This window comes from Ixodes scapularis, unplaced genomic scaffold (assembly GCF_016920785.2).
Source record: "Ixodes scapularis isolate PalLabHiFi unplaced genomic scaffold, ASM1692078v2 PGA_scaffold7__128_contigs__length_106722199, whole genome shotgun sequence".
In the NCBI taxonomy this organism is placed as follows: domain Eukaryota; kingdom Metazoa; phylum Arthropoda; class Arachnida; order Ixodida; family Ixodidae; genus Ixodes; species Ixodes scapularis.
The window spans coordinates 48,464,783-48,485,740 of record NW_024609882.1 but is presented as its reverse complement, the minus strand read 5'-3'; the positions used below and the strand labels follow the sequence as shown (position 1 = coordinate 48,485,740).

Genomic DNA, 20,958 nt, shown 5'->3' with positions numbered 1-20,958 from the left:
TTTACAAGTTGCACGCGTGCTCGCGTTACAGATCCTTGTTAAAGTTTTTTGCCATACACCTATCCTCTTTAAGTCAGAAAGTAGCCGTCGCAAAAATCCGATGGAGTCAATCAAGCGTATCCAAAAGTGCATCCTCATTGCTCTCATCGTCTCTGGGCATTTGCTATTACCAACTAAATTAATCAAGTATACAGTAATTGCGGAACAACTGGGCATTTTCTTTAAGGCGAAGGCATTAACTGTCCCCTGAAGCAAATCGTCGTTATCAGCTTTTGAAGTCGCGCAAAAAGGCACCTAAAGTCCCCTGTCCGATGGAGCGAAGCCTCTAGTCTGGAGCAGAAAATTGATGAAAGGACTCCCTTTCGCTGGCGCACGGCATAGTTCCAAGGAACGCCACCCCACTGCCTTGGCGCAGCGGCCCGGCCGCCGGTAAGAGGGAGAGGGTGTCCGGGCTCTGTAGAGCGTCCCGCCGCAGAGCCCGCCCGGGCAGCATCCGCACGGGTCACCCGGCCGGGCTCAGTTCGGCGCGCAGCTTGGAGGAATACGCTGGGCATACGAATGCTTTCGCATTTCGTGTGCGCGTTTATGTGCCTGGCTGGTTTAGGTGGTAATTGGCAATCCACAAGGACATGATGATGCACCTTTGCCGCTACTTGATATGCTCCATCGGATCCTAGCAACAGCTGCGTTTTGGACTTAAAGTGCAATCGAGTTATACGGAGAACTAGTATTTTCAAACGGATATTCGGTGCACCGGAAGGTCAAAAAAAGGGAAACACCCAAGCGCGCAAAGAGGCAGCAAGCGCGCGCTGCCGTTACTAAAGGTCGGGGGAAACCTAAGCGCGTGAGACCATGTGAAGGTTAAAGAAACGCACGACTTGCGCTGCGATCATAAGGATCTTGCACGCTGTGGCTTTTTTTTTTATATGCTCCGCTCGTCGTCTTGTGTAGACCACTGATTGAAGAGCTTCTTGGTTCTAACGATTTATTTATTTGTCAGTCAGAGAACTTTCGCGGGGCCTATGAAGACATCCCTTTTGGTCGAGAGATTGGCTCTCAGTCATCCGTATCCTTTGTCGCTGCGACGTCGGAGGCTGACCGAACGTAAGGGAATGACCAGCATGGCTGAACACGGCTCTCCGAAAAGGATCCTGAACTCACCACATATTTTAAGTGCTCGGAGAGGACACATATCTCATAATGTTGACTCCCCTTAACCCTCCCCTCAGCCTTAAAAAAAGTATTTTTTAATAGTAATTGCTCAACGTTTCGATTTCAAGACACTATTAGAGCGGGAATGAGTTTGATATTTCGGTGCGTCGACATGGAGTAGAAGCATATTTAAAAATTCCTTTCCAGGATACTAAGAGCAGTAAAAATATTTGTAAGTGTCCAAATCTCAGATTTATATCCGAAAATTACGTTTTCCAGCAGGAAATAGAATTAGCTGAACATTTATGCCACGAGACTCATCTTGAGGAAGGAACAAATCCTCAAAGTGCTTCTTGCTTTTCCTGCCGTCCCGAAATAGACGCAGAAAATAGAAGCATGTTGCGAGTCACAAAATGAGTCTCGCAACATAAATGCTGCGCAAAAAAGGTTTTTACTATTACTTGGGGTTGGGGAACAAGAACGTTTTGGGAGTTACGTGTTCCACTGAAGCAACGTTTTTTAAACCGTTCAGTTATTCTTTAAGAGGTAACCGCCTACACCCTAAACAATCCAGTGGCGTTCAAGTACGTAACTCGCCAATTCACTCCTAAAAACGTCTTGATTCCAGCGAACCAATAAGTATATAATATAACTATACAAACTCGTCGGAATCACTTATTGTCCCGAGCATATAGCAGGATATTAAAAGAAAAGGAAAAAGACGCGAACGCAGTTTTTCAAGTGAACGTCGTCATGTGTGCATGTAACGATGTATTGAAGGCAAAACTAAAATTATCTATATGAGCATTCAATTATAGTGTCACGTCTAGTAGACACCTTAACGTGTCAAAATGGAAGCTGCATGTTTCCTGGCAAAAAATCTTGGTCACTAATTGAATCTCAGAAAACCGGTTCGCAGTGTGTGAAGCCTGATATTGCAGATGCTCCACTCCTCAAACTGAAGTAACCGTACCAACAATAGATTACACACCTCTGATGGAGTTTCACGTAGGAACATTTATGTATTTATTTATTCATTTGAAAATAATGTCAACCCACTGCTGAGGGCAAATACAGAGAGTGAGCAGGTTACAAAAATACAATGTTTTCTGCCGTCCTCTGTCTTTATATATAAAAATCTTTCTAAAGTTACATCATTACCACCGCGCTCACCAGCAAGTATACAAAATACAATGCGGGAAACAGTCGACAAATAACATATATTTGCAAGCAGTACAAGGAATTTCGAAATACGCAGTTTAAAATCAATTCGTCAACAATAAAAACCTATTTGATACGTCCGTCTTTTCAGTAATCTCCAGCACAATTCATTCTAGCTAAGCGGCGATTATAAAAATATCATAGACACCAAAGGTACAGCGTGTTTTGAGCTGTGGCCTGCTGTTTTGACACAGAAACGGTGTCAGGGGGCGCGCTGTCACGTGATGCAACAAGCAATCACGTGATCATGTCACGCGACATTGTGTCACGTATCGTTGAGCCACGTGACGTCAGGTAACGGGACGTCTCTGCATCGCGAGACTTTATGGTCTCACATTTTTCGAGGATCCTAGTCATTAAATAGATTATGTATCAAAAGAAAATGTCGAGTATTTTGTTTTCTCATTCAATGCTTCACCCGCCCTTAATCATTGCCTTTAGACACTTTCTATTCAATGCCTCACGGGCAGCACAATGAGGCAGAAGCTTTCAATCAGTCTTTTTTTACAAAACTGGCCTTGGACACGTGATTAGTTGCAGCACGGGCAACCTTCTCTGTTACCGGAAGGAGCAGGATCCTCAATGATTGGCTCTTTCATCTCTCGTTTGTCACTGGGAACATCCGAATGTCTTTACGTTCTAGCTGTGAAAAGGGGGACACGCTCAAGTAGAAAAAAGAGGCAACTTCTCAAAATCTAATCTGAACATAAACACACATACACAAAAACATTAACAAAAACTAAAGTGTGAAGATAGGAAGACCGCCCGGAGCCTGCTGAAAAGTTCAATTAATTATTCCTCCATTCTGCGGATGTGACGGCTGCCTTAACGAGGTTCGTGCCGTGGTTGGAGCTGGGGTTGTAATGAAAACGGGAAAGGGAAAAGAGGAGGCGAGAAAAGAGGAGGATAGGGATGCGTCCAGAGTGTGATTTATGAAAGGTTGGTGGGGGAAAGAGAGAAGCCCCTGCCTGGCTTTGCAAATGGAGGCACTCAGAATATCTATATTGGAAGCCTGTGTGGATATATCGGGAGACTGCGTGCTCGATTTCGATTTATCACTCGTGAGCGCGGCCGCAGTCGTCGTGGTAGTTCCCTGTTCCCCTTCCCTCCTCCTCCCCCTTTTTTTCCCCACTGGGGATTTTGGGATCCCAATTCCAATTTCCTTTCCAGTCGAGGTGCCAGTACCATTGATAGCTGAGGTGGCTACTTCAAAAAAAGTGTATATCCTCTGCGGCTTGTGTCATTGTATAACGCGGCTGCATTTGCTCTTTTTTGTTGCTGTCCGATTCTTTACACTCAAATTTTAAAACGGGTGTTGTTGTTTTGATGTGTTCTTTTTTTTTTTTTTTGAGGGGCAAATTGTGAGCTTGACCGGAAGTATCGGGTGAGAAACCGTTTTTATGGAGGAATTTCTAGCGCGTTGCGTCAAATGTCCCCGCCAAATACGTCGCTCTCTCGGGAAAATTCGGAGAAAAACGATCTGAAGTTGATCCCGGCAGTATTCTTCTAGGATATTACTCGAATTCCACGGAATCTAGAACGCGTTGAATATTGTACGGGCTTCCCATCACTCATTATGTGAGCCTTACATCCTTTAGGACATTAATCTGTGAGTGATATTTTCTTAAACACGTGTTGCCAGCAACGACATCATAGTTTCTAAGTATTAGGGTGAATACTAAGATAAAATGAACTGCTTTGGATTTGAAAAACATAATAGAATTAGGAATCAAATCTGTCTTTTTTTTAAGCGTGTTTGCCACATCATGGCATATTTAGGAGTAGTTAACGGAGTTAATTTTGGTATTCGAATAACGATATCTAAGTAGCGCGAGGCGTATAATAAATATGTATAAATAATGTATTGCACTTCGCCGAAAAAAATATTTGATTCTAGTGCATTCACGTAAACATAATGAATCATTTTATACTTTTAACTTAGTTACTCTCTGCAAAGCCATGAATAGGTACTTACAATACCGAGGTGCAAAAAAACACAACAGAATACGCATCACTCAAACTGACTCGAACAAATACACAGGTTCACTAAATACACAAACACACTACCTGGAAAATTTGCCAATTTAAATTAGCATTATTTTTTTTAATTTTAATAAATTGATTAAGGCTTGTTATGTAGGCAACCTCAGAAGACACCTCTATTTACTCCTCTTCTTACGGGCTAAAGATGTATTGCTGACAGGCGGTTGAAGTTATTTTATTTATTTATTTCTTTACAAATACTGCCAATCCCTATCAGGGATCGTATCAGGGTGCAAAGTAACACACAACGAAGCGTTAAAGTACCGAAAAGTTACTCATTCAAAACACAAAGCGGAAATAGATGCACTTACAGTCTTGGTTAATAACTTCGTAAGGAAGCCCATTCTATTCTAAAATCGTTCGAGGAAAACGTGAGAATTTGAAACTATTGATATGCGATTGGTAAGGTGAAATGATAAGTGGGGTTCTTCCTCGGGTACCGTTACCAGTAGAGGAAGTGATATATTCGTAAACGTTAATTTTATACTGCCCCTTAATTAATTGAAATAAAAAAAAACGAAGTCTGCATATACGGTTTCGTTCTTGAACCGGGACAAACTCCAATTTTTTTTTTAAGCTCGTGAATTTCGATGACGGTATTATTAGTCTAAACTTTCTGCCAGAACAAATTACGTCGCAAATTTCTTAATTTTGTTTGTCATTGAAAAACGTTACTCAGGGTATCCGATACCTATATCAGCCGTCACTCCAGAATTAAATAGGGTAGAGTACAAGAAAGGCTAACGGATCAGCAGCACTACTTTCCGAGTTTTTATCATGTACTTTGTACGCATTGGTTTCTGTGAGCACAAGAGTTTCATGTACGGCCTATTTTGATTAACTCTGTCTAGAAATTCTCTTCAATGTTATGTTTTTTTATGTTGTTGTTTTCGCGGTTTTTTTTTTGTAAGTTCTGCGCAGACTGTGGTTTTCTTCAGAAAATAACAGAATGAAGAATTTGTATTTTGATCTTTAAAGTGTTTATATACCTAGGTATATGTATACATTTGACAAGCCGCCCCCGGCAAGAAAATGCGGCAAACGAATTTTCGGCAGACTGGGCCACTATACCCTCCTCTTTTCCCGGATTTTGCTGCATATACAATCGTAATAAATGCACGTATTTACATAGCAGCACAATATAAAATCCCTTTTGTGTATATCCAATATTGATATTGCAGAAGCAACATGATATTATGCAAATGTGCCCTAGCAATTTTGAAAGGTCACTAGCATTATTTGATACAACAGTGGGAGGCAAAATCACCATGCACAATAATTATGGTACTCACGTGGTTGCCTATATCAAGAAAGTACAGAAAAGAGGTGTTAAAGTGCGCACAAATACTACTATGTAAAGATTTAAATACAGCTCAATTTCTGCAACACGCCATATATCTCGAAGGTCTTCAAACCTTGCTTTTATAGTTGTGAAAAATTAATCTGGAATCACTCTAGGATTTGAAAATACGGAATCATGCAGGAATCCCACTAATTTAATTCCGCGTTCGTTTAGAGCAAATGCATCCTTCCTCATTTCATTAATTAATTCATTAAGTTTTCATTTTAAAGATATGATTTCATTCTAGGGCATAAGACTCACCCTATTATTTCCCGAACATCTCTAACCTAAAAATCGCATTATATGTAAACAGTGAAAACGTTTGCTACAAATAGCATATTTTGCGCGGTCATGTTGCATTCTTGCAGAATAAATACCGGCAGATGGTTATGCTTTTTTTTTGTATAAAAAAAAGCCGCTTTTTTTTTTTAACTTACGAATTATTGATATTTTCTACACAAATAATTAAAAGTTGTACATTTTATACAGTCATAGTTGAGCTCGAATAAACATGAAACCTGTTATGCTAATAAATAGGGGTTACTTTAATGAGCCTCGCGAATGAGTACAACCAGGATAACCACACGTAAACAGTCCCACAGTGCCAGTGCGTAAATCTGGCCACACAAAACACGAAATAAAAAACGATCACACAAAGCGTACGGCGATTGACAGCGATAGCTGCTGCGTTGCGAAAAGACAAGTTGAAAATTTGCTTCAGTCACTGTGCTGCATAGTGTTTTCAAAGGGTTCCTTGCTTTCAGTGAAATTGATGTAGCAGACGTGTGTGAGGAGATGTGTGTTTTGGTGGAACGATTGGGAGAGCTGTGTGTGCTAACAAAAAACACGAAGTTCTTTTATGCTTATTTATAGAGCCCTGCATATCCGCGGATTATCTGCAGATATCCGCGGATATCTCCAGTAAGCGGGCGGATGCGAATAAAAATTGGACAAATTTTGGCGGATTGCTAATCGAATGCGGATGTCAGGGGCTGCAGATGCGGATATCCGTGGATCCGGATCTAAATTTTTGCCCGGTGGCATTCAGTTCGTCGACTGACGTTTGGTCTACAGATCGTTTCATAGACATGCGACGTTTGATTGAAAGGCTTCTCGTGTTCGTCTCATCGAAAAACCTGAAACGTTTTGTGGCACACAACCCTGCTATTTTCGTAACAAACTTTTCGCGTCTCGCCTGGATTACAGGGGGGAGGGGGGTATGGTTTGGTTAAGCACGACTTAGTGAATCGCGCGGTAGCTTTTTGCGGCTTAGTGAAGAAATGCGTTGTTAACAAAACGTCCCAGAGGCATGCGCCCACAAAACGTACAGCGTCGACGAACCGTGTGTCCACGAAACATGTTTTTCCACAAAACGCGGTTCGAAGAAACATCAGGGATCCTAAGAAAGATCTGATTCTCACTGAAGATCACTTCAGTTTGTGCGTTTCCTCTCGTCAAAAATGCTATCTATAGAAAAAGTAAAGAATGCAGGGCTTCAATCGTCCCGATAAAGCTAGTACATTGGCAGAGAAAGAGCGCAAACTTTCCCCGGGCAAAGAAAACCTCAAACGTACAAGTCACAAGAAAGTAGAAGGAACGTCCCCCTCTCCGCAAAGAGCAATTTGGTCATGATTTCCAAAAACAAAAGAAGTGTCTCAACATCCTTTTTGTGCACTTCCTCTGGGCAGTGTGTCGCGTACTCCTAGGGCGATCACCGTAACTCAGATCATCTTTCCTTAGACGCGCAGTGTCTCGGGAAGGCTGATCGCCTTTAATATAAGTACGATGAAACTGATAGCGATAAAATGACATCTCGTTTGAATGGTGACCCAACGATTTCTTTGTACAAAGATAAGCAAACAACTTGAAAAGTGCTTTTTGTATATTTTCTTTTCAATCTCGCTTGATGTTATGATATACAATTAATGCCTGGATTGTGAGTCGGATCTGGTTTCACATTTTGCGGATGCGGTTCGGATACAGATACAAAGTATGCGGATGCGGATCGGATATGAATACAATAGTGTGAAAAGTTCGCGTATGCGGTTCGGAAGCGGATAAAAAGTCAGCGGATGCGGATAATCAAACTGTTATCCGCGACGGGTATTTAGAACGGACGGGCCCTTTTCCGCGCCTGCGGCGTAGGAAGCGAAAGTAAGTTCACGAGTTATTCTGTTGAGGCACGGAAAGCACACGGGAACGGAACCTGGGCGACGGGAGTGAAGAAGCGAGGGAGCGTGTCCGCACAGCTACGACCACGTGGGTATTTCGCAACCGCGGCTGCCGGAGGGGTGAGGAGGAGGAGGTTAGGGGAAGTGGGAGTGTCGCCGGATCACGAACAATGGCGGCCTGCAGGAGGGAAGGGACGGGGTAGCGAAAGAGTGCCTTGCCGCGTGTGAGAAACGACGGGGGGAGGAAGGGAAGTGCCAATGCTGTAGAGCGAAACTTTGCGTTCGTGCAAGAGCTTTTTATCTTTTTTTTTCTTTTTTTGACGGGAAATGGTATTAATAGCACAGCTGCGAATTATGTAAGAAAGCAAATGCAATGAGAAGCTCGTGTCGTCCCTTAACTTGTAGCTTAGTAATTCGCTTGTTTCATCACTTCCGCCAAAATGCTTATCAGTTCCTTGAAACAAATGTATCACTCTTCTTGATTTTACAGCCTTCTTGACCAGGGTAGCTCACTCTCCTCATCCCCTGAGCTGGTATAAACAATAGCACCTCGAAAACAAGTACTGCGAGTTACGTCATCATTAGTGGATCCCCGTCCCACCCCAAGCGAGAAATGTGCTGAACCTTGACGAGAGTACGCCGTAAAGCGCTGGACGCGTGCGTCTTGGCTTCTCTATGTGCTAGCATCTCGTTTTTAGACGCTTCAAGACGCACTGCCGGTGACGCGGACATGAGACAGACGGCGCCGCCTGAATGCAGTGGTGACGACATTTTTTGGCGGAAGTGGTGGTAGTTGAACACAGACCAGTGTTACGTCTGCGTTGATGGTTACAGTCCGAATGCAGGTGTTCTTAGTTATTAGTTGTATACGAACATCACCACAGTTGGACTAACAATCCCTTTTTTTTTTCCCGCCTTCAGCTGGTATCGGGAGCTTGACGGGCGGCTGTCGGACCTAACGCGGGATCCGAGGACGGCCCAAGTGGAAGGATCTCTGTTTCTGTCCGGCCTGGAGGTGAAGGACAGCGGGAAGTACTTCTGCCTAGTCAACAACACCGTCGGCGAAGAACAGGTCCAGACAACGCTTTCCGTGACAGGTGGGGCGAGCGCTGTCGTTCCTTTTGGCGTCTAGTTTGATGTACTCAGAGCCACTTTGTGTTGGGGGTCTACATAAATGTGTATTTATTTTGGCTTGTACCGCTGTCAGGGGCATCAAGAGATGTCTGCAAGAAGAAAAAAAAAAAGAAAGAAAGCGGTCCTGACATGCTTTTAATAAAAAAGCATATATATCAAAAATATTTATAGTAAAGGTAGAAAATAGACACACGGAAGAACGCCAACATCCAACGGATTTAATGTAACATCAAACATCGTCAGACTGTCGATCAACAATTTCTATAGACACCCCCAAGCAATAAGATGAAGGCTCCAATCACTAATCAGACGCAGTCATCAAGAAACACTTCTTTGTTCTGCAGATAAAGGGATGGCATGCTTACGGATGCCATCGTTTTATGCAGGTAGTAGATAGCGGCCATTTTTTTTTTAAATTGTGGGACACCTTGTGCAAATATGGAACCACCTACACTGGCACTTCGCCTGTTTTTTTCTTTTTTTGCGAAATTCGTCGTCGCCCTCGGGTTTATTTTTTATGGGAGCCTTTCACACACACTCGACACTAAGCACTTCGGGTAACCGGCGCACTTGAGGAGTGCCGGTTTCCCGAAGTGCTAAGTATCGAGTGTGTGTGAAAGGCTCACACAAAAAATTGAACGACAGGGCGTCTGGAAGCTACTTCGCGCCACAATACCCCTCAAATGTCAATGACAGACGCCTTTCTGGGAGGGAAATGAGACAAGTTCACACTTTCGGTGAAGGCAGGTCTCGCACTTGTCACACTGCAAAGCAGCGACGGTGTCGTAAAGAGCTCGGCTGCTACGGGGGCACGCAGGACGTGAGCCAGAGAAGGACGACATCTCGAAAGCAAAAAGCAGCAGCAGTAAAATCTCTGGCTGGTAGATGAGGGCGGATCGATTCAGAGTTTCTTTAGACTTAGGGCACAGCCTGCGGCCAAGCTAGTCGAAAGAATGAGAAGCGTAGCCCGTACATGAAAATAATCCACGTAATCATTTGTGTCTCATCGCGATAAGTGAAAAGGCACGGAATTAAAGCATGCCCACAGCACAAAACAAAACCATGAGACACGCAAACGCTGACGTGCGGCGTCTAGGCACTGAATGAATATAATAAAATCCCCATCCCTAATTATTTTTAAAATGAACAAGAGTCGTTTTAAGATATTCAATGAACGGACGGCAATCTTATTTTAAGTTTTTATCTCCATCCTTACAAAGTGATGCAGCCTATATATGTGGGACATCGTTTTTCTCTACCGCGTTCGGGGTTTAAAAGTTGCTCAGCTGTGTGTCAACGGTCAGCACCCTGGTGCAGTCCTGGCTTTTTAAATGTCCCATGAGTTAGCGGAACTCAATTAGGCAAACAACAGGGGTATTTTCTTTGCTGGTCACTCTGTAGTAGAATGAAACTCCAGGATGAAAAATACAAAAACGTAGAGGGAAACGTAGTACTGTTTCATTCTTTAAAATTGAATGTGGCCAAAAACTGCTTTATTTAGATCCAAGAATAATTTCTGTCGGAAACGAATAAGCATAGTGGCACATTACTCAACAAAGTCACAAAATAAGAGATATTTAATTACTAAACGTGTATAATGTGTTGTCATTGATGGAACGCTCTCTCATAACTCCTCTCGAATGACGCAGCACCCCTGAAAGCCGAAGTGCACCCAGCCGTGCAGAAAGCGGACGTAGGGCGCCCGGCCACGTTCAACTGCACCGCGGCAGGTCACCCTGTCCGCTCTGTGTCCTGGTACAAAGACCAGACAAGACTGGGGTCGACCTCGCGGCAGACCCTTCTCGCATCCGGGCACGTTCTCCGCATCGACTCTGTGCTGCGGGAAGACGCAGGGATGTACCAGTGCTACCTGCACAACGAGGCTGATTCTGCGCAAGCGTCGGCTGAGCTCCTTCTCGGAGGTGAGTATACTACGTTTCACTGGAAGTACGAAGGCAGGCAGCGCTATAAATCAAATTCTAGCGATCAAGAAGCACAGAAACTGCATCATCACGGTGATCATTGTTTTGCGCGTTTTGTTTCACCAACTAAACCAATTGCGCCGATTGAATGCGCCGCAATCCTACGCTTTCTTCTGTGCGTGGTTGGTTTATCTGCATCGTGATGGCGATTCCACAAAGACAGCATTTTCAAATGTCGTGACGATGCACTTTCGGCGCCGCTTCAATTGCTACAATGAATCGTAGTGACGGCAAGCGGTCGGTCTTAAAGTTGAAACGGAGAACAGACTTACTCAGTTCACTGACGTCACGCCACTGAGGTGGCGCTGCTGTCGGTACTGCGCATGCGCAAAGGCTTCATTCTTCCCAATCTTGGTTTCTGCGCAAGCGCAGTACTTACATCTGGTGTGGGCAAAGCGGGCTTGTTTGGAAACACTGTGTTGGTGTGTAGACGTCTTGACTTGATGCATATTTCCCAGGGGTCGTCTACACGCATGCCTAGCTGTAGCAGACCCGTCCGTCCGTCATTTTTTATAGTGTCTACGTGACCGTATTAGTGGACGGTAACGGTGTAGAGCTGGTAGTAGTTCAAAGGTTTGATCTGGAACACGCCATACTTCTGCTTTGCCTTTGCTTCAATCATCAATGCAGGAGTAATAGATGAACGAAGAGTTTTAAAGCCATTAAAACCCTTCGTGGTTTGCCGACAGACGGCACTATGCATTTGCGAAAAAGAACCATTACGGTTTTCTTAACTACAACTTAGACATGTTGAACACAGAATATATGTATATATTTAAGAAATATTAACGCGGAATTCACATTTGTTACGTACTCTACTCCCCTTTATGGCTGGGTAACCGTAATGGGATCCTGACGTGTGTAACTAACCCACTACAATAAATAAAAAAATAACGCATATAATCCGGCTTCAATGACATTTCAACCAGATTAATAATTATATTTAAGTTAGGTCTTGTAATAAAAAAAAATATGAAAAACGACGTTTAGTGCCGACAAGCTTGAAGCTTGTGGGGCTCCCAAAAATATATATTAGCCTTTTTTCGTGCTGTCGAAAGGAGAGTTAGAGGCTTAGGCAGAACGATTAAAGTGCTGCATATTGATATGACTAATCCAGGGCTTCAGGAACGGGCGAAAAAATGTGCCCCAGTAGCGGAAGGGAGTAGACTTCCCTTCTCCCAATCTACCTCATTATACCTAGCTTGGCCCGTACACGAACTCTGCATTTCCCGTTTCTTGGCCAGTGTAATATGCAGCTTCATGCCTAAAAATATTAGTTTTTGATTGTTTAAGACGCGTTTACTCTTTAACAATAATAATGAATATTTATAGGGGTTATCTATTTATGATAGCAGATATGTGCAGGACGGAGTGCATAACTTCAGAAATAGTTTAATTTTTTTCTGGCGCTCTGTTTAAGTGACCAAAAGAATGCGCATTTGCCATGCCCATGGCCGCAGCGAGGTCGTAGTGTCCTGCTCCTAAGATCCGGTGCACGAGGTCACTCGGCTAGAGAACAGACGTGAGACTAGAACATATTGCTTTCGTTTTATGATGAATATTTATGAGGGACGCGAAGTCTAGATATGTTTCTCGTCGCACCCGCTGTCGCTTTTTCCGGTGTCAGAGCCGTTGCCCCGCAATGCGGGACTACACTAGGGGTCACGTGGTTACTTGGCTGAACATAGTACGTGTCATGTAATCACGTGACCACAAGATGTGCGTCAGGACACTCCAGGTCATGTGATGTCACGGTGGAACGTCATGGTGTTACGCGACGTGAAGTCACGTGACTCATGGTGCGACGTCGTTGCGACACGTGGCGTAGCAATTTAAAGTGATGGTATTAAATATCACAGCGGTGGGTGACAAGCCGTTGTGTCGCCTGATGCTGTAGTGTGAATAACATTAGTTGTTAACATTTGGTGTCACGGGAAGTCAAGATGATGTGGTATTCGAGAGAGTATTGTTTCACTTCTTTCTTTGTGTCGTCTGAACTTCGAGGCTGTCATGATTCATCTATTATTGTACATTTTACGCCACCTCGTTTATCAAACAATTTACCGTGGATCGTCAATTCAACTGATCATTCCCTAAGCACGTCCGACGAACCGGAGACTTCACGATTATGTTACGTCACGTGAGAGCGTGGCGTGGCATGGCGTAAGAATGTCCGGATCCGCGTTTGGCATATCGCTTATAAAATCTGCGTAGGGGACCTGGGGCGGAAGGGGGTAAGCCAAAAAGTCGTCTTATTAATAATATGTTTAGCTATTTGATTGTGACCCTCGTGTAACCGGACCCTTGTAGATGTGGCCCCCTTCCTGTCTTCAAGCTTCGCGGAGCAGACACTGTCTCCGGGAGCAACGTTGTCTCTCCGCTGTGCGGCCGTTGGAAGTCCAATACCACAGGTGATGCCACCTCAGTGTTTCCTTTTTTTTTTTCATTTGGTGATTGCTCAATAACGATAGCAAAGCTACAAGGGCTGCACTGAAACAAACAGGCGCGTAGAAAGCCATTCATGTGGCTAGTGGAAAGGGATGAAAGGATACTGGGCAGCCATAAGTGCTTTTCAGGATGAACATAGCGAATCTTAGCCGAGAAACACTACTGGCACCATATTGTGAGTATCAGGCCGTGAACTTCGTGATTGGTCTACTTACATTTAGTTTTAGTGCTATATCAGTTTATAATCCCCTAAAAGTAACACATTTTTTTCTTCGATCTGTGTAATTTTGTTGTAAAGTCAAATTCCGCACGCTTGCTCCTTCTTTAGTCACTTATTAATTATTTCCACGTTTATTATTTTATACTCATACACAGTGGTTCCTTCGTCATGATCCGGAAACAGTGAAATTACAGATTAGTCGAGAGCCGGTAAACGCAAAATTCTAATTTCAAATTTCAATATCCGCTGCACTCAGGGAGTTACACCAGTGCTATGTGTGGGATAAAGTGCCAAATAAGATGATTTGATAAACAAATGAAGCATAAGAAATTCGGCAAGCTGGCCTTCGAAGGCAAACACGGATGGATGACGTATGATCAGGCTCCTTTATACAAATAATTAAACCACCCTCACGCTGCTCTCCATCAGATAACTTCACAGGTGGCATGTAAACTTGATAGCAGTTCCTGGGTTAAAAATGGTAATATTAATGGTAATATTTTATTGGCATATAGAAAGAAGCAATACATGCTCAGGTCTGCCTTATCCAGGAAGGCTTGTGTGGCATCACTTGACTGTAGAGCCCATTCCTCACGGTATAAAACAGGTCACAGCGAAAAACACAAAAGTACTAAATGAAGTATTGATTTTTTGGTTGTCATTCAACAGTTTTTAAGCCTTTTTTAGCTTATAGTTAGGAGTTGCTAGCGAAATATAATTAGGTAGTTCATCAAAAATCTTCGGAATATAAAATATATAGTGCTTTCACCATAGCGACTAAAAATGCCCGGCGTTTCGTATCATCCAGTACTCCTAATTTAACGAGTGACTACTCTCTCAATTTTATAATCACTGAATCAAAAGTCTCTAACAACAACAGTTATAAGAAATAGAGAATAGAAACAAGGCAACTTAAAGGAATCGAACAAGATATTACCATGATCAGTTGCTAAAACATAGCGATTATAATCCCAGAAGAAGGGGGAAAGGGGGGACAAAGGACAAACACAAATCTGCAAACAGATTTGCGTTTCTGCTTTGTCTCCCATATTCCCCTTCTCTGGGGATTATCATCGAAGTTCTTGTTCAGCTCGCTTGCACCTTTGCATTAATTGCCTTTCATCAGCTAAAACATAGGCCGCACCAGTTAGCATTCCCTTCAAAATACTATCAATTCTGGTGTGCCACTGACGGGAGCATTTAAAACAAACTAAGAATTTTATTTTATTTTTATATTTTATATGCATAATTTGCTTTTGTGACATTTGTACCCTTTTGCTGATGTTTATTCTATGTAATGCCCCCTATGGGGGTCCCTAAAGTATATAAATAAATAAATAAATAAATAAATAAATAAATAAATAAATAAATAAATAAATATCTAAGAACACTGTATGCCAAAGCATTCATAAGCATTTTCCTAGTGCTATATGAAAGAAACTGTTTGAGGTTCCAGAGCAGATGAATTACACTACTCAGGCGTTTCTACACCGAGAAAAGGTGTGTATTTTATGACAAGTCGTAATAGATGTAGATTCCTTAATGCTTGACAGACGATTCATATTGAACAGGATTACCAGAGCACGCTGCATATTCAGAGCCGTCCAAACTGGCGCTGGTCGGGTTTTAAAGCCGGGCGGTTTTCCAGAAAAAGCAATACTCACCGGATAAGCCCATCAGAGGTGATCACGTGACCTTTCCACCATCCAATCTCCGCCGAACTTCGCGGTCGATATTTTTGGGCTGCAATAAATCTGAAGACCCCCTCCCTCCCTGACGAGCCAAACGAACGTTTCACGTTAAATCTGAGGTGAGCAGAAAGTGAGTTCGAACTTTCATTGTGCTTGTTAAGTTTTAGTCGAGAAGTGCAATCTCGCTAAGTTTAAGAGAAAAAAACGACATACAGGAACTTTTAGCAAACTGTTGCCGTGTACCGCGTACCACGCTACCGGATCCTTTGAAGCATGCTATGCAGCACGGTGTCACCCGGGCGCGCGCTTAAAAACATGTTTCAAAGTCGCCGGTAGTGCTGCACGCTGAAGAGGTAGTGATTTGCAAAAAGTCCTTAATGTATATTTATACATAAATGCCAATTTACCTCCGAATTGAATGGGCAAATTACGTATTACCTTTTTGTGATACATGTTTCAAGGACATTTTTGACACAGGATGTGTATAAAACTGGAGTTTCACAAAAACAAAAAAGTGCAACGCGGAAATGTAAGTTGAAAGCATAACGCCTTAATAATAGCAAGACTTGTTCAGCCGCTAAAATCAGCAAGCAATTCCTTTCCTGACATTTAGCGAAACGTAAGTCCGCTAATCTTTATCGAAATTATTGTGACTCCGGGGCTCAGAAAAAGTTCAGAAATCCGCACTTAGTGAATCGCAAAATACGTAATCACATTCTATGTCTCCCGGTTTTGTCCATAGGGCTAAGAGGCGTGTATTTTGTATTACATATAAATTCGGAGATTTCATGTGCTAAATTAACAAAGGGCTTCCGGCACGCCCAGCGAAGAACTGCGGATTGCTTTCGGCCAGTTGGGGATCCTTCGTCGTGTCACCAAAATCTCGGTATCGCGGTGCCTTCTGCGTAATAAGTTTTGATCAGATTGTGGGTACCTCTGTCGGGAAAAGAACCCCTAGGTTGGAGATTCGAACACTCTGAATAGTCTGAAGCGAGTACTATCCCACAAAACACTTGGGTAAGCCAATCGTTGCAATCTAATAAAGGAGCTAGGCGAATGTTGAAATTTAAGATATTTTTTGATCATGGAATCTCTTACACTAAGCACGATGAAACATAATAATCAGTATCAACTAGTTCCTTTTTTTTACATAAAACTTTTCTTCGTTTCTTTCTTTTTTTTTTTGCTGGGAGTTTCAAATTTTTTGAAGGTCAAGACGAAATCCTGGTAAAAAGCGTGGGCGGGAGGCTCGACACTGATTTTGTTGAGGGATGGGAGAGGAGAAATGAGGTAGGCGAGGAGGAGCTCGACCACCTGTGCGCACAGAAAGAGAAGAGCTTGAGAGCATGAAGGACTGGAAGATCGCCAGGTTTAACATCCCGACTAGCGGTAGTACATCGCTTCACCCTAGGAACAACTATCGAGTGTGCCCATGGTACGCGTTAAAAAATCTGATGAAGAGCGCCTTGAACACAGGAGGCTGGCGTCTGAAAACTCAGTGTGTCGCTAAACGTTTCGGATGCTAGAATGTTTCACAGATGCAACACAAGTGCATACAAATGTGCCACACAAGTCGAGCCATTTTATGATTCTTGTCACAAGCTGAGGTCCCCTTAGATTACATTGACTTGGTTTCTTAGCTGGTTTGCATAAAAAGTCGCTCAAAATATGTTTGCGTATTTATTTATTTATTGAAGGAGAAACACACAAAAACAAAAAAAAAGCAATTTGAGGCTTAGTTCATAGAGGATTAAAACATTGAAGGGTATTGGAAGCATTTTTAAACAGTTGATGATTAATAACGCGTCAAATAGAAGCAGGTGGATTTCTTCCATTAAATAAAATAAAATTGGGGGGACGAATGAAAGGAAAAATTACTGTCTAACAAATGAGGACACCCACTTTGAACTGTTGTTCAATGCGTGGTGTAATATAAAGCAGTGAAGAGAAAAGGCTTTGGTGTAAATATCGGCTAGTACGAGAAAAGGGAACAGTGCTTTTCGGACCGCGTAAATCAACCACGTACCTCAGAAACCTGGAAATCCGTGAGAATGTGACTCTGACCTGTGGGATAGAACGCGATCGCTTTGTGAACATGAGGTCACTGGAACAAACGATGAAAAAGAAAGACGAAATCTTTCCATGAGCCGACGTCCACCTAAGCCTCTTATCGTCGAAACAAGAAATGAGAGTGTGGGCGCCGGTAGGATCTATTCCAGCGAAAAAAACAATGTTGTCAGCTATAAATAAAACATATCATCTCTATTGCTGACAGGTGTTTTTCAGGTTTATAAGCAAATGCTACTTGCGTCGGCAATTTCAGATATTGTTTTGATGATTTTAGGCTGAGGTGAGCGTTGGCTCATAGAGAAATTTCGTCTTTCTCGATGGTTTGTTAATCCAAGTAACATCATTCTCTCAAACTTTCGCGTTTTATCCCAACCGCTAGCGTCCTTTCGCAAAGATTATGAGATTTTCGCGATGCATAGTTCATTAACACGGGACGAAAAACACGCTTCTCTTTAATCGCAAATGTCTGGTATATTGTGGAAAAACCAAGAGGTAAGCTAGTAGTTTTACGTCGAAAAGAGAAGTTAGAGATGAATATTTTTTTTACATGAATGTTACGCTTCCGGCGCTATTATAATTATAGCGTAGGTTGACGCTAAGCCTGAAAGCCACTGAGGCGCCCCAGCTCCCAGCTCTAGACATATTCTGCGTAATAACAAAAGTGACTTTGATGGATGTCTACTGTAAATCAATTTAGGGCTAAAAATCAGCAAACACCGTCGCACCGCGCCCAGGTGACCTGGAAGCTCGACGGTGGACCCGTGCCGGACCTGGCCCGCTTTCGTGTGGGAGACTTTGTCAAGTCCGACTCCGTGGTGGTCAGTTTCGTCAACGTCACCGAGATCCGTGTGGAAGACGGCGGCGAGTACGCCTGTTCGGCGTCCAACGTGGTCGGAGACGTGGTGCACGCGGCACGGATTGACGTGCACGGCCCGCCAACGGTGAGGTCCATGGGCAACATCACCGTGGTGGCCGGAACGCTCCTCCGGATAATCTGTCCCGTCTCTGGATATCCCATCCACGGAGTCGGCTGGTTCAAAGGCGAGCAGTCTTACCCATGCCTTCGCGCGCGCTTCTCCGTGGAAACGTGCACTCGTCGTCGTGTATTGATGCCCTAGCTTCATGAACGCACTTAACAGCAGTAAAGTGTTACCGAGGTCACACGTCACTGCCGTTAAATGTGCCTCTTTAACCAGCTTATCGTTGGCAGAAACTGCAGATCATATTTAAGCGTAACTGTGATTTAAGACACGAATCGGTCACACTTAACCTCAGTTACGTGTAACTGAGGCCACACTGAACTGTGGTTAAGGGTGCCCGAGTACCTTGGACATCATGGGCCCTAACTGCAGACCAAACTTAAGCTTTACAGCGGTTTAGGATGCCTGTCGTTGTCACAATTATCCTCAGTTAAGCGTAACTGAGGCCACGCTTAACTGTGATTAAGTTGCCTTGTAATTAAGGAATAATTGGCAGTAACTGCGGATTATGCGTAAAGGTACACTGCAATTAATAAATGAGATATTTTTAAAGAGCATAGATGGGACACGTATATTTTTCGTAATTGTTTCGCCAGAAGAAAGGGATTTTCGCGCAATGTTTTCGCCGTTAGGCGCAATTTAGTTGGAGGTCACGGCCCCCTCTAAGCCCCTCCCACAAATCAGTTGCCCCCACAAATTACTATTGGATTGGCTTGCCTGTTCTGCCGAACACGCTAACAAGTCTGGTGTCTCACTTTTGCGACATCCGGCACGTCTAGTCTGGCGTCTGACAACGCCTCCTAGTTGTTCGGTCAGACGCGCGGAAGCCTCCGGCATCGTCTGCTATTTCGCCACCGTCAATCGTCGTCTGATATTCCCGTAGGGTGTGGACATGAAGGCTGCTAGTAAGCGCCTATTTTTGTCTTCGGTCGTCTGCTATTTCTCCCCCCGTGTAAAAACATTTACAACGCTCGCATGACTTCACCACCAAAGCAGTGTTCCAGCGTTTTATCATGCGCGAGTGACGGCCGAATTCAAGAACCTGTCAGCGTCTGTCGATGTGTGGCAAAAAACAATCTAAAGAACTAAAAAAAAACGCAGTCGTTTTAATTTTATGTTTTTGTTATTTTTTCACATGTCATCCTCGATCAAGGTGCGAAAACGACATGACGCACAATTAAACCAAGACATAAAATTACTGGCATTGGCATGTCAGGTGAACTACAAAACTTGAGAGCGACTTGCCTTTTAAAGCAAAATAACGGGAACATACCTGGACCAAATTCATACGTATCGAACGCCCGATTGCATCCAATCAAATGGCCCACAAATTCTTACCTGTGTAGGTGTCTTCCCGGTGTTGGAATTATGGTCGCAATCACGATGGTTGCACGATTCACAGAGCAGCCTGGCCGCTTTTACGTGAACGAACATATTTATTCCGCATCAACACGTACAAAAAAAAGTAAAAAAGCCATATTTATCGAAATAGTTCACCTGAGACGCAAGCAAGGCTTGGACAAATCCTGGTACTAAAACAAGCATCCGCACAGCGCTTCCGAACGCGCGACCATTGCTTTCTGAAAAACTATGTTGGTTGATGAGATCTTCATTTAAACATCTCTGTGAACTCAAAATCACCCACACTCATAAAAACTGACAAGCTCAGGGAGCTACGCTCGTTCAGCACTCCTCAGACGCCCGTGGCCATGTTTATTAATGTTTCAAACAAAAGCACGAGAAGCTATCTCAGCATCAAAATTAATTGGGGGGCTAGTTGTTTGAACATTTAGACGGTGATTTTAAAAAGCGCTTTTTAAAACCACCGTCTAGAAGCAATCTCAGAATACATTTGAAAACAATAAAGATTTTATGTTGAACATTTGCTTCTCGGACATAGAAAATGGTCGATTAACATACTACTACGACACTGAGAGAAAAGTTTTCAACCAACCTTTCAGAAGTCAATATTGTCTCCGGTCAATAAGAGATATGAGCACCTTGTTAGCACGCGGTGCTACTTGGCGGTTTGAGACTTCAACATTCTGAAACTAAATTTCGTCTTAGGGCAAAAATATTGACAAAGCAAAATATTTTTCGTGGTAATTTTTGTTCCTTTAATAGATGGGTCCCTTTATGAAAAAAATGTTTTAATTGCAGTGTCCCTTTAAGCGTGACTGCGGTTTAGGACGCCCGTCGGGCAGCCTTAAGCTCAGTGAATGGTGACCTTAGTTACACCTAAAAGAATTTTAGGGTTTATTTCAAATTTGGGTGCGAAAGTAGGGTAAGGTTTACGTCCTAAATGAATTATGTCGCATAATAAGGACCGCTATTTTATAATACGCCACGAATGAAATCACGTCAAGTTATCTGTTATTTACCATAGTTTTAAAAAGAACCTCCAGCTCGTTTCCAAATGGTACCTGAGGACTCACTAAATTAATTAGAGAAGTCGATTAATAAAGACTATTATCTAAGCCTCTTAGCTTAAGCTGACGCCGAGT

The 20,958-nt window shown here is 43.1% G+C and overlaps 1 protein-coding gene across 1 annotated transcript in view; it reads left to right on the top strand.

Annotated features, from left to right (window-relative positions):
* The window catches only part of LOC8027808 (Down syndrome cell adhesion molecule homolog), a 232,735-nt gene that overhangs the window by 81,992 nt on the left and 129,785 nt on the right, over positions 1-20,958 (top strand). Inside the window, exons 6-9 of the mRNA XM_042286222.1 lie at positions 8,851-9,026; positions 10,713-10,985; positions 13,356-13,456; positions 18,209-18,515. Of these exons, the coding sequence (XP_042142156.1) occupies positions 8,851-9,026; positions 10,713-10,985; positions 13,356-13,456; positions 18,209-18,515 (857 nt within the window). The remainder of the gene's footprint in view (positions 1-8,850; positions 9,027-10,712; positions 10,986-13,355; positions 13,457-18,208; positions 18,516-20,958) is intronic.